This window comes from Primulina tabacum, chromosome 17 (assembly GCF_025594145.1).
Source record: "Primulina tabacum isolate GXHZ01 chromosome 17, ASM2559414v2, whole genome shotgun sequence".
Classification (NCBI taxonomy): Eukaryota; Viridiplantae; Streptophyta; class Magnoliopsida; order Lamiales; family Gesneriaceae; genus Primulina; species Primulina tabacum.
This window is the reverse complement of record NC_134566.1, coordinates 13511586-13526136: the sequence shown is the minus strand read 5'-3', so window position 1 is coordinate 13526136 and position 14551 is coordinate 13511586. Positions and strand designations below refer to the sequence as shown.

The 14551-nt window shown below is 37.5% G+C and overlaps 1 protein-coding gene and 1 long non-coding RNA gene across 2 annotated transcripts; both read left to right on the top strand.

The window, feature by feature from the left end:
• Window positions 1-33: 33 nt before the first annotated feature.
• Window positions 34-1997, top strand: LOC142531204 (uncharacterized). The gene is made up of 3 exons (XR_012816233.1): window positions 34-403; window positions 1002-1050; window positions 1763-1997. It is a non-coding gene; the product is annotated as an uncharacterized LOC142531204 (long non-coding RNA).
• Window positions 1998-9254: 7257 nt separating this feature from the next.
• On the top strand, window positions 9255-13594 carry LOC142531433 (7-dehydrocholesterol reductase). Its single transcript, XM_075637547.1, has 13 exons — window positions 9255-9453; window positions 9810-10032; window positions 10218-10273; window positions 10787-10889; window positions 10980-11045; window positions 11163-11276; window positions 11608-11734; window positions 11840-11940; window positions 12494-12619; window positions 12735-12799; window positions 13061-13142; window positions 13231-13313; window positions 13408-13594. The coding sequence occupies exons 1-13, from the start codon at window positions 9359-9361 to the stop codon at window positions 13472-13474; spliced, it is 1308 nt and encodes a 435-aa protein (XP_075493662.1). The 5' UTR covers window positions 9255-9358; the 3' UTR covers window positions 13475-13594.
• The last annotated feature ends 957 nt before the right edge of the window (window positions 13595-14551 follow it).

The window sequence follows — 14551 nt, the reverse complement described above, 5'->3', positions numbered from 1 at the left end:
AAAAAATAATAATACATATAGAGTTTAAATAACACACGAGAGCAAAATAAATTCAGACCGGGATAAATGGGCTTGAGTTACTATTTGAGTAACCAAATATACAATATATATATATATATACATATACATACACACAACTTACCTTTAAAAGAAGGAAAAAGGAAAGAGAGAAGAAGAAAACCCATTTCCCTCAACCCAATTTTCGTAACACATGTAGCAGCTGCGGGAAAGTTGCGATATCTCCTCCGTCCGGTGTCCAAATCTCAATCGATCTGAAGGGGTGTCTTCCTAACATCCTAGGCTTCGATTCAATTCAGAAATCGCGAAGTTTGAGCAAGGATTCGAGTAGATCAAAGCTGCTCTTCCGGTGCTCTGTTTCTGCGCGAATTCTTCCGATTTTGGGGTGAGAGTTTTGGTGTTGCTGCGATTTTTACAATTTGAATTTTTAGAAATGACTTAAAAAGAACTTGTAGCTCTGTTTGTTAGCTTTCTATAGCCGCTAGAATCATCAAATTTGGATAAGAAACGTAATTGATATGATTTTTCTACCAAAATGTGTCAAATCGAATTCTGAAATGGTGCTGTGCAGGTCACCTACTGTAATTCGAGTTTTTGTCAATTAAACGCTCGGATTCTGGACTTGTGATTCAAAATAAAGTTGTAGAGCTATGTGTTATCTTCCTAATGATATAAGAATCGTTAAATTCCATTAAGAATTGAGCAAGTTATGCTCATTTTTTTGAAACTGCTTAGTAGGAGAATTCTGTCCGAAAATCTGTTGAGTGGCAGTGTGTTCTTGAAAATTCTGGGATTAATCTACTGAGATTTGGAAGATGGTTTCTCCTAGAAAAAGTTAGATATTCAAGTTATCTTTCATTTTCAATTGGCGGATATTGATTTGAGTTAATATTGAGCGAGATACGAATTTTATGCTCTTTTGTGCCAAATTGGACATTGGTATGGAATGTAGTTCATGATCGGTTTATTGTTGCTTTGTTTAGGCCAAGGGTCTTGAAGTGAAGTTGTTATTGGATTGTCAAGTTGGTATATGTATGTTACAGCTCGGTAACATACGACAGTAAAACATAAATTATGTTTAATTGTCATCATGTGTTACATTGATCGGGTGTATGACTTGTTGGCTGTTGGAAATTGTTAAATGCCTTCGTTGTGATCTATGTTTATTATTGTGACATATTATTTGCATTTAGCATCGGTCATACTGTTATGACATTCATGTTGAGCCCTATCGTTCTTGTTAGCCCATTGTTGATATCCGTTGTTATCTGGTACTGTTGTTTATCTCGGGATCATTGTGTGGCTGATAGGCCTATACACATGAGACCGTAGATGTGATTGAACAATCTCATGGTTAGTGCAGTCTTTTGAGGTGAGCGCCGGGATTGTGTCATCTAGTTCGTTTTGTTGTGCCATCCTGTTATATCGTATCGGCTGTATGGAGGCCGAGTCAGGGGTGTTATTCAGCACAGCTTGGCATACCTCGCATACTTGGCAGGGCGGTTTAGCTGCATGACGATGTAGCTCCCCTGTGTTGTTGCTCGAGCATTATTCCAGTTGTTATCGTACCGTTTGTTAGCTCCTGTTATCCCGATTATTCGTTGAGCCTTTCATGCATTGCATATTACATTTCATTATATGATTATGCATGATTTATGTTATTGTTGAACTGTTTCATACCAGAATCCTAACCTCAGTTGTTTACTGGGGGGCTGCTGTGGTTGCTTTTTGGGCACCATGGTAGATCTCCCGAGTCGTTTTGCAGCATCAGGCCGAGGTTCCGCCAGTGGAGCTCGGGATTGAGGTTGGATTGCTTGGTTCTGTTCAGTGGAGTCTCCCAGATAGTCTATATGTATGTCTTGAGTTTGTTTCAGACTTGTATTGTACTTTATTTGTCGGGGAGATGCCCCGTGTATCTGTAGTAGTATTTGATTGCTTTGTGATGTTCTGAGTCGACTCTTTGATATTTATGATATGGTGAGTATTTGGTAAGTTTTAATTTCTGTTTAGTCCTGGCCAGTGCGGCTATAGGTTGTTGTATATTTTGATATAAATTGCTGCTTGAGTTTTTCGGGATGTCCTATTTACGGGGAGATCATGCCGAAATTTTTCTAGACCCTGAGGTCCGTTTTAAAGTATTTTAAACCTTTTTCCGCTGCAGTTTTAAGCCAAACCATTATTGTTTGATCATTAATTGTCATTAGAGTAAATGGGCCTCACATCCTTAATCTTCTTTCTTGTATTGTCGTCAGAGGAGTTAGAGAGTGGTCGCGTTGAATTTTATTTTCCTGCTAAGGCATCGCCTAGCAGAGGAGTTAGAGGATGGAGGTGTTGATTTTATTTTCCTGCTAAGGTATCACCTAGCAGAGGAGTTAGATGGAGGAGTTGAATTTTATTTTTCTGCTAGTGCCCGGCCTAGCAGAGGAGTTAGAGGGTGAAGGTGTTGAATTTAAATTTTCCTGCTAAGGTATCACCTAGCAGAGGAGTTAGATGGAGTAGTTGAATTTTATTTTCCTGCTAAGACCCGGCTTAGCAGAGGAGCTAGAGGGTGGGGGTGGTGAATTTTTATTTTCCTGCTAAGGCATCACCTAGCAGAGGAGCAGAGTTTGGGAGGAGAAAAATGTTATTTTCCTGCTAAGGCATCGCCTAGCAGAGGAGAAGAGTGGATGAGGAGAATTTAATTTATTTTTTCTGCTAAGGTGTCACCTAGCAGAGGAGTTAGAGGGTGGAGATGTTGAGTTTTTATTTTCCTGCTAAGGCATCGTCTAGCAGAGGAGCAGAGTTTGGGAAGAGAAAAATTTATTTGGTTAGTCGATAACAAAAGATGTTTACGGGGAGCAGAGTTTACGGGGATCGATCTGCTCGGTCAGGTCGTGGGGGTGTGGGGGCAACGCCCCCATAATTTTTTTCAGAAATCACACAATCATTCGCAAGGGAATATATCAAATTTCTCAACGTATTGGACGAGGCGAAGGCGTGGCCGAGGGCTTGAGGGCGAGCCTGTGGCGCGAGGGCAAGCGAGTGGCGGGCAGGCAGGCTCTCGGTGAGCTGGCGTGGTGAGGGCGAGCTGGCGTGGCGTGGCGGGGGCGAGCAGGCGCTCGGGCGAGCCGGAGTGGCGGGCGAGCTGCGGGGCGCGGGCGAGCTGGCGTGTGGCGCTCGGGCGCGCGGCGAGCAGACGCTCGGCGGGCGAGGGCGAGAGCGGCAGACGAGGGGCTAGGGGCGAGCTGGAGTGGCGGGCGAGCTGCGGGGTGCGGGCGAGCTGGCGTGGCGCTTGCGAGCAGGCGCTAGGGCGAAGGCATGGCCGAGGGCTTGAGGGCGAGTCTGTGGCACGCGGGCGAGCCGGCGCCTGGGCGAGCAGGCGAGCGTGGTGCGCGAGGGGGCGAGTGCTTCGGCAGGGCACCGGACGAGCTCGGTGAGGGCGTGGCGGCGGGAGCTGTGCGGCCGCGCGGGGCGAGGGCGCCGGGCGAGCGCGCGAGGGGGTGAGGCGCGCAAGGGAGGACGCACGCTGTTGGGGCTGGCGTGCAGGCGGCGAGGTGATGATGAAGCGGTGCTAGGATTGATATTTGATTTGTTTCCAACTTTTTGGAGACTGACGGAGGGCTGGAAAAAAATGCACAACTCACATGTTGTAAACCGAGAACAACGCAATCAATCAAACTTTGAACCTACGATTCAGTTCGACTCGGGAGGGGGAGACTGGTGATAACCAGGGATGAACCCATCAAGATCCGGCCCAAATTCCCGGCCCATCATTAAGGCCCACAGGTGAATGGCCCATGACAAGCCCAGGTATTCTCCTATAAATACCAGGTTGGAGCGTATGATTATTGGATTCAATATATTGTTTTCAGCAGCACCCTTAGCTGCTCCCCCCATATATCCTCAGTCACTGACTTGAGCGTCGGAGGGGCTACGCCAGGACACCCTCCTGGCCCCCTCCTAACGATCTTATTTGTGATTTCAGGCTCAGGGTAATTTCAGAACCTGCGTCTGGACTAGTGACACTTGCCGGAATCGGACCCTAAATTTCCCGTGAGTATCACAGCTCTTACTGATCGCAAGTTCAAGTCCTGGATCACCGAGAACAACATGATTATTTTCTGGCTTATCAATTCGATAGTCCCAGATTGTAGAGAACTTCTTGTTGTAACCATATTCCAAATAGATATGGAATGGAGTCCAAAATACATATTCTGACCAAGACTAAACCTTGGAACTATTCGGAATGGAAGGATTGCTTCACAACGTCCGCCAGGGTGAGTACACTGTCACACCGTACTTCAATGACCTCACCGAACTCTGGCAGCAACTAGATTCACTCGAATCCCATGAGTGGAAGTGTTAGGCTGATGAATCACAATTCAAGGAAATTGTGGAAACCAAACGTGTGTTTAAATTCCTTCTCAGTCTCAATCCATATCTTGATGAAGTTAGTGGTCGCATCTTGTACATGAAACCATTGCCAGGACTCCGTGCAACCTTTTTCGAGATCCTACATGAGGAGAGCTGCCAGAAGTTGATGATGGGCTCCTCTAGTTCCCATACGATCGATGATTCTAACATTGCTTCCACTCAGAATTCGTTCTTCTCTAGTCCTGACGGTGGTGCACGCCCATTGCTAGATTCTGCTACCAATTTTGATTTGCTAATGCGGAATGGCCGACTCTAGCGTGAGAAGTGTAAAAAACCCAACCACATGTTGGAAACTTGCTAAGTATTCATAGAAAATTGGCTGACTGGAAATCAAGCATGGAATGATGTGCCAATTCGACTGCTACCGATAATGATCCTCATGTCTCACAACAAACTTCTGCCCAAAAGCAACTTGATGTCCTTTAGCAGCTGTTCACCCAGAATTCTATGAAGAATTCTGCCGAACCTACATCACTTCTCAGTACTGGTAATGCAACCCATCAAGGTGCATTTCCCCTTGAATTTTTCATGAAACAAGATTTGTATTCTACATGGATTTTTTACTCGGGCACCTCAGATCATATGACATGCAATATTTCCCTCTTTAGTTCATACAAGCCTTGTTGGGACTCTCGATATGTGTGAATGTCAAATGATTCTAGTTCAAAAATATTTGATATTGGTTCTATACAACATTGAGATTTTTTTATAGCATTATAAATTAGGTCATCCGAACTTTCTGTACTTCACCAAACTGCTCCCATTTCGCTTCTATAATAAAACACCATGTTTACTTCAGTGAGATATTTTCCAAGTTTCTAAACACACACATACCAATTTCAAAACACAACATACAAACCATCGACATCTTTCTCACTCACCCAGAGTGATATCCGGGGGCCATCAAAAATAAAAACATAATGGGTACTTGCTGGTTCCTTTTATTTGTGGATGATCATATTCAAGTACCGTGGGTATTCATCATCAAAGATAAGTCCGAAACAATTTCCATGTTCCAACATTTCCATTTCATGATCCAGACTCACTTTTCTACCAACATACAAGCCCGATCTCGTGATTATTTTAATTATGTGTTGGGTACTTTTCTGGCCAACCATGACATTATACACCAAATTCTCGTGTCGATACCCCTCAACAAAATGGGGGTATCTCAACACAAAAATTTTCACTTCTTTGAGGTTACCCGATCTCTTTTCTTAACGTACAAAGTCCCTAACCATTTTTGGGGTGATGCAGTATATAATGCCCTCATTAATTGAATGACTTTTCGTGTCCTCAACTACAAAACTCCTATCAAAGCCTACTTGAATACTTTTCCAAAACACATCAACTTAACTCCATTCCTCTCAAAATCTTTGGGTTCTCTACCTTCATCTATATTTATTATCAACACGTGGAAACTCAATCTCTGGGCCATCAAATGCATTTTTCTAGGGTACTTTCATAACCAGAAAGGCTACAAATGCTATGCACCAATCACCAAAAATTCTATTATTCTCTTAATGTCACCTTCTTCGAACATGAACTTTTCTACCCCAATTTATCTATTCACGGGGAGAGTAACACCGAAGAATCTCAAAATTAGGATCCCAGGTCATTTGTTGACTCAATCCATGTCACTCCAGATCCAAGCTATGTATTCGGACCTAACTAGTTATCACCTTCCACAAATACACCACTTAAAGTTTAGTCAAGAAGAAAGGTCATCCTAATGGAGAGACAACAAGAACCGGTACATAGTCAACCAGTCCAAGACGCTTCTACAAGCCCAATTCCCAATGAAAAGACTAAGACTACTGAACTTGACAATAATTCTTGCATACTAGATCATAGAAACGTTTATTATAAACTTATTTCTTTAAGAAAGGGAACTAGGACATGTACACAAGTCCCGATATGTAACATTGTCTCATTTGAATTTTTATCACCTGTATATCTTTCTTTTGTGTCCATTTTAGGTCAAATACAAGTTCCAGGTACTATCCTGGATTCCCTCATGGATCCAAAGTGGAAAGTCGTTGCCTTTGATGAAATCAAAGAAATAGAAAATAACAACACATGGTAGATTACAGATCTCCCTCGAAAACAAACAGTTTGGTGCAAAATAGATTTTTACAGTGAAATACAAGGTTGATGGGAACATTGAACGTTACAGAGCATGACTAGTTGCAATGATGTGCACTCAATCATATGGAATTGAATACCAAAGGACGTCTGCTCTGGTAGCAAGACCCGACACCATTATGGTTCTCCTTTCAATTGCTTCCAATATTGATTGGCCACTATTCCAACTAGATGTTGAAATGTGTTCCTCAATGGGAAGCTGGAGGAAGAAGTATGCATATATATTACCTCAGTATTTGTGACAAAAGCCGTGAAACACAAAGTGTATAGGTTGAAAAAATCTCTATATGGTCTTAAATAGTCGCCTCGGACCTGAGCCTTGTTTCATCAATTTACAAATGTGTTGATAAAGAAAGACACTACGATGTCAGTCAGATCACACATTATTTGTCAAGAAAATAAATGACCGATGCTCTCATTGTTTACATTGATGACATCGTTCTCAGAGGAAATAATGAAACATAAATTAATCTAATAAAAAAATGTGCTTTTGAGGAGTTTGAAATGAAAGATATAATAAATCTTAAATATTTCTGGGTATGAAAATGGCCTGATCATCTCATGGGATTTCAATTTCACAAAGAAAATTTGTTCTAGATCTGCTGAGAAATACTGCAAACCAATTTATAATGGATTCAAATGTGAGAATAAGGAAGAATCAAGAGAGCACTTGTTGACAAAGGAAGATACCAGCGATTGGTTCGTAAATTGATCTATCTATCACACACTCAACCTGGCATTGGATACATCGTGAGTGTTGTCGGTTAATACATTTCTAAACCTACTGAAGAACAAATGGAAGCTATATATCGAGTGTTTAGAAGCTTCCAGAGAACACCTAAGAAAAGGATTGCTTTTTAGAAAGACTATAATAAAAAAATGTTAAGAGTCTATGGCCTTTTTATATGTGCTATATATTTAGATATTGTTTATTTATATGGGGTAATATAATGACATGGAAAAGTAAGAAACAATCATTTGTAGCTAGAAGAAGTGCAAAATTTAAATTTGTGCTTTGTCTAATGGAATTTGTCAAGGCATGTAGCCTAAAATGATGCTCAATGAATTGAATCTGAGAGATAATCATCCAATTGAGATGATGTGTGACAACCAAGTGGCCTTAAAGACTGCTCCATGTTTTTAGAAAGAATATAATAAAAAATAATATTTTTTTGCATAAAAAGTAATATTTTTTCATGGATGATCCAAAAAGAATATTTATTTCATAAAATTGACATGTGAGACCGTTTCACAAAAGTTTTTGTGTTTATTATGATACCATTTTTGAGTTTATAACCTAAGATTGGTAAAAAGCGAGAAGAGAAAAATATTAAAGAGGAGAGTGTCGTCACACTTAATATTGCTATTGAGGATTTATTGCTCATTTTTCCTAAATTTAATATGTATCTACAACATAATCCTTTTTGCAAATAATCATTTTCATCCGTTTTTGCTACTTATTTAATGTGAATGAATATATACAAATCGTTTCAAAATATATATATATATTCAGATATGTATATATAATTTTGAATATTTCTATATTCAAGATATAAACTACTGAAGTTATGTTTTGCGGTTTTTCATAGAATAAAATTCATCAATTATTGAATCAGTGTCGATATTTGCAGTAAACTCTATTTCAATGTAGATAATCATAGAATCTGCCAATAACTCTTCTTCCATCTTATTTCGGAGAGAAGTTTTAATATCTGAGAATGATCATTCTGTTGTAGCATTAAAAACAATAAGGGTTAAAAGAAAACAAATCAATCTGTCAATTAAATGAAAATATTTTGTCTTTTCAATCTCTACAAATCGTTGACATAATTCAGAAATGATAGATATTCTGAAATATTTTATGATGAATTATATCAAACTTATAATGCTCCAACTGATTTATCAAATAATGTAGTTATTGTCCATTGAAATCACTTGGATATAATTTCTCTACAAGATTGTAAATATCATTGACATTAAACAACTTAAAATTGTCTCGATGTTCCAAAGCAGAGCAAAGTCTAAAAAGTTTTAAAATCAGTCGACGGTGTGGGGAGATCTTATGAGCAGTCCACAAGGTAATGACTCCAAGTCGATTGAAAACGAAGAAACAGAATTTAGAAATGAAACATAATTGAGAAGGCTGAAGCCTGTGATTCTGTATACAGTCAAAACAATCAATATTGGGCCTACTAATGGGCTGGACCAAATTTTGACCGACCTACATAAAAAATTTAACCCAATCCATAATTAAAACTAGTTATTCTGCACACGCTATGCGTGTATACAATTTTTTTTATCATTATCGATGGACTAAAGTGAAATTTGACAAATTATGGAGGGACTAAATTGATATTTGAATTGTTGAAATAAAAAAAATACAAATGAAAGTGTGTTGAAATTGGAAAAAAAAATTAAAACAAAAGTGTAATATTATTATCATAATAAAATTGGAAGATTGTGTGTTGAAATTGAAAAAAAATAAAAAACAAAAGTTTAATATTAGTATAAGGGAAAAATCGGAAGGAAAAGATGATTCCTCACACTTAATAATATAGTATAGAAGTATAGATATATACTAATCGTATTATTATTATTTTTTATCCTGGGCCGGGCTGGGCTGGGCTCTGCACACACATATATATATATATGTATATGTATATAATTTGGTGGAAATTGGTTGTTTTTGCTCGAACAGTCAGTCTCCGGGCATTTAGCAGTCGAACAAGCTTGACTACACTTAGTCCACCGAGCAGGGAGGAAGACGAAGGAAGGGGGGAAAATGGGGTCGGAGTCGAATATGGTGCACTCACCAATAGTGACATACGCTTCCATGTTATCACTTCTTTCTCTCTGCCCTCCTTTTGTCATTCTACTGTAAGTTCAAACCTCTCTTTCTAGATCTGCTTTTCCTTTGGTATCCAATTTATTCATTTTCCAACACTTTTGCCCACCTTCATGATTAAGTGGTTATTGTCGTTTTTTTTACGGTTTCGAATGTGCCAATCAATTCTGGCTATTGAGATCTCTCGGGGCTTTGCATTTCCTGGATTTGGCCAATTTCATGGTTAAGCTTATGCCTGCCATAAAAAGATTAAATCTTGATTTAAACCAATCATTTCCATTTACCTGTAATGCCTATTAGTTTCTGTAGGATTTCTGGCCCCAGATTTATGATGTGGTGCTACTATTAAGTGATGGAACTCATTCGTGAATAATTCATCTGTGCGCAGATGGTATACCATGGTACATGCCGATGGGTCTGTGGTGCAAACATGGAATAACCTCAGGGAGCAAGACCTGCAGGGGTTCGTTAATATCTGGCCAAAACCCACTGCAACTGCATGGAAGATCATTGCTTGCTATGCAGCATTTGAGGCTGCTCTTCAGCTTTTCTTACCTGGGAAACGGGTTGAGGGCCCTATCTCGCCCACTGGAAATAGACCCGTGTACAAGGTTGTAAGCCCACATGATTATGATTTTAAATTCAAAGGTTGATGATTGTTTATTGATAAAAAAAATACTTTCTAATAGTATAATGATTGACTGGGGCATAGATACAAGCATTCAGCCAATAATCAAGTGTTGATTTGCTGTTTAAGTTTTTGTCTAATAAATTATTCTTCATTTGCTAATTGCAGGCTAATGGCGTTTTAGCTTATGCTGTAACTTTAGTTACTTACATTGGCCTCTGGTGGTAAGATTTTCTTCAAGTATTTGTTTGCAACCGGCACTTTAGTTTCTTAAGAACTTTCTTTGTGAATATTGTTTCTGTTTTGATTACTCCAGAGACTAGGAGGCTTTAACTTTTAAATTGCTTAAACCATCATTGGCATGAAGTTGTAGAACTTGTTTTGCATCTGATCATATATAAGTAATATTCTTTTATCATTTCTAATTCATATATAGACATGATTATCAAATCAGTTTTCATAAGTAGGTGATCGAAGCTAATCATGACAGCTAATTTATTTTCTCCATTATATCTGATTATTGTTTTTCTTTCCAAGATTTTGTGAGGCCTATGTTAGTTGCTAATTTATTCTCCCCTTATACAGGCTAATAAAACTTTATGTAATTGTGCAAGTTGTTTCAGATTATCACCTGCTTAAGGAGTTGTTGAGAAGTTTTGCCTCCATTTATATTTTCACTCCTCATTTTGATCTCCCAGCTTGTTGATTGAGTTTGTTAATTATCGAACTGTTCTCAGGTTTAAAATTTTTGAACCCTCATTAGTGTATGATCATTTGGGCGAGATTTTTTCAGCACTCATTTTCGGAAGCTTTGTCTTCTGTATTTTCTTATACATCAAAGTAAGTGCTCATGGCAGTACTCTCGCAAACTTGAAGTCCTTGGTCTCAAACATGTAACTTATATTCTGAATAATGTTGCATCTCTTCAAGGGTCAAATTGCACCATCTTCAAGTGATTCTGGGTCATCAGGAAATATTGTTATCGATTTCTATTGGGTGAGCACTGCAGCAGCTTCTGTTTTAATGAGATGTTTCCTTCTAACTAATTTAAATGTGGTCTAGAAACTTAATTTGCTAAAGTTATGCATCAATGAGTGACCCACAAATTTGCAGGGAATGGAGCTGTATCCTCGCATTGGAAAGAACTTCGATATTAAAGTTTTTACAAATTGTAGATTTGGGATGATGTCCTGGGCTGTTCTTGCTGTGACCTACTGCATAAAGCAGGTAATATCATAATACGCTATGATACTACAGCGTAAATAGCCTATCTTATTACACTCTTTCACTATCTTACTAAATATTCCACATGAACTAAGTCCAAATGCTCAATCACCATTTATTCAGGCTCAAGTTAGCTAAAATCCTGTAAATTTCTCCTGTTATAATAAGCCAATTGACGTCATAATGATAATTAGTCTTCCTAGGTATATTAAACTCTTTATTTCCTTTTTGTCTGAGTGTTTCCATTTATAGCTGGCTCTTATTATGATTCATTTCACTTTAATTTTACAAAAATGTCAAATTCACTTATCACAGCTATTTTCTTTCCCTTCAGTACGAAACATATGGGAGGCTGGTTGATTCCATGCTGGTAAATACCATATTAATGTTGGTGTATGTAACAAAATTCTTTTGGTGGGAAGCTGGATATTGGAACACAATGGATATTGCTCATGACAGAGGTCTCTTTTGCATAAGACTCTATGTCTTCTCATTATTGCTTGCATGTTTCCCCTAATTTGTTATGGTGGTTATCTTCTGTTGAATTTTTCTCTGTTCATTTGTAGCTGGCTTTTACATATGTTGGGGATGCTTGGTCTGGGTCCCATCCGTGTATACATCTCCTGGCATGTACCTTGTCAATCATCCTGTAGATCTGGGATTTCAGGTAGCTTAAACACATCTCATGTTAAAGAATCTACAATGGCCAGTAAAAAAAGTACTTTACTTCTGTGCTAGAGATTTATTTCGACAATTTTTTTTTAGTCAGAGTTTGACGTCAACTGCATTCAATTGTCAGAATGCTTAAACAGTTTCAGGCTTTCAGCTTCACGTTCCTTGAAACTAGTCAAAAGAGTTCATCTTCACTGAAACATTTTGGCTTCTTTCTCTTTCTCGCAATTTCGTTTTATCTAGGTATGATTTGGTAGTTTCACATAGAACAGTACAACAAGATTAAACAACGGTGTATCAGAAATAAAAATGTTGTCCATGCCTGGAAGGCCAGAAAAACTGAGCAGCACATTCAAAACCAATTGAGTGAGAATAGTTTCTTTGGTTCCTATAGCTGTCATTATCAACAATTTTGATTGATTTAGTTGGAATATTTTTTGCTTATGATGATCGAACAAGCATGAAATATGGTACATGCTGATACTTTGTCTCTGCACACGGACTATGTTTTGTGTTTCTAACATATCCTTAATTATCTTTTTATGCAGTTTGCTCTATGTATCCTTGTAGCAGGCATTCTTTGCATATATATAAATTATGATTGTGACAGGCAAAGGCAAGAATTCCGTAGGACAAACGGAAAATGCTTGGTTTGGGGAAAAGCGCCGTCCAAGGTATAAGTGACTGCATGGGTATTCTATGAAGTTTATACCCCTCAACTGGAACTTCATTAATTTTTTTTAAAATATTTTCCGTTCAATAAATAATGTGATATAATTTACGATACAGATTGTGGCCTCTTATACAACTACTTCTGATGAGACAAAGACCAGCCTTTTACTGACTTCAGGATGGTGAGTTATTTTCTATTTTTGTGGTCGGTGACGATCCAAAGTCAGTTCCAAATATAATTTCTCCACCCGCATTTTATCTTTATAATCATACACCTTCTGGGCAAAGACAAATTTGCGAAATGAATTTCTAGTTTCAGATTAATGGATCTCCTGGCCTGTTGATTACCTTGGGAAGTAAAACTTTCTGAAAAACTTATCGGCTAATACTTCTAGATTTGATCGGATTCTTAGATGATATTGCGTGTTTTTTGGGTTACGCAGGTGGGGTTTGGCTCGTCACTTCCATTATGTGCCGGAAATATTGGGGGCCTTCTTCTGGACTTTACCAGCTCTGTTTGGGCACGTAAGTGATGACAAAACGGGGTGGCTTGTTCTCTCTCTCTCTCTCTCTTCCCACAATGATCTTTCTAAAATTTAATCTTTGCTTGCAGTTTCTTCCTTACTTTTACGTGGTGTTCCTCACCATTCTTCTTGTTGATCGAGCGAAAAGGGATGATGATCGATGCAGATCAAAGTAAGCAAACCACAAGTTTCTCCGTTTCTAATATTGTTATTGTGGTGCCTATAAATGATTGATTGAGTTGAAAATGGTGGGGGGGACTTGACAGGTATGGCAAGTATTGGAAGTTATACTGTGAGAAGGTTCCCTACAAGATTGTGCCTGGAATTTACTGATGCTCTTCCAACACATGAATTGGTGTAATGCTATTTTCGCTGGTTGTGTGCATTAGTTTTCACTCTCACCATGACTGTTCTTGACTTGGTTTCTTCCTCATTTGGACTTATTTGGCGCCACTCCATTTTCCTATTATTTTGTTTTTGACATCTAGAAAAATACAGTTTTATAAAAAAATTTTGTTTTTGACATCTAGAAAAATACAGTTTTATAAAAAAAATTAAAAACTTGGAAGACTGAGTAAACATTTACAATGACTAATTTCTTAAATTTTTATTATTATATACATAAATAAAAATATATAACAACTTTTATACGAAGTCAAACGTGTGCAATGATTTAAATTTAATTGAATATGTTCAAATAAGTAAAACAATTATTTAAATTTAGAGTAAGGTTACATGAATAACTAAATTTGTAACAATTTTTAATAATTCATTATAAAATTTTATTTATTAAAACCTCGTGATAAATTTAAGAGATAGATAGAAAAATCTCGCAATATAATAATAAAATCTCATAATATATTTGTATATTTAGAATTACTATCAGATTTATGATTTAAAAATGTGTAATGTTTGGTATCATCATATTCATCTTTATAAAAAATTAAAAAACATTGAATATGAACTATCATCTTCTTCTATACACACAGATCGTAATGATGGGATAAATTTTATCAAAATTTTCAAACTCAATAAAATTAAGAAAATCCTTGTCACAACTGATTATTTTAAAATCAAGCAATCAAGTTTATTTTAAAAATGTTCGTGCTTTTAAATCCGCCTTTTATTATTAAGTGCTTTATAATAATAATTTATTATTATTTTTAAATAACATATTAAACACTTTTGAAAGTACTGTGTGTATAATTTCATATAATATTATTAAATTTTATATAAAAATTGCTACATATTTTTTTTATCAGAATTATAACGAGGAGAAATTGAAGATAAATTCTCAAACACAAACTCATTTTTATGTTTAGCTCCTAAATAAAATTAATTTATTCTCCACTCTCCCCTCCCCTTCTTTAGTTTTTACTCCCTAATATTATTAAAAGACTTAAATATCAT

Bases quoted from the DNA above. Each gene is read 5' to 3' on its own strand.
- LOC142531433 (XM_075637547.1), top strand. From the start codon at position 9,359: ATGGGGTCGGAGTCGAATATGGTGCACTCACCAATAGTGACATACGCT. The intron at 10,890-10,979 runs GTAAGTGCTCAT...CATCTCTTCAAG, and splicing joins GTATTTTCTTATACATCAAA to GGTCAAATTGCACCATCTTC. The intron at 12,620-12,734 runs GTATAAGTGACT...TTTACGATACAG, and splicing joins GGGGAAAAGCGCCGTCCAAG to ATTGTGGCCTCTTATACAAC.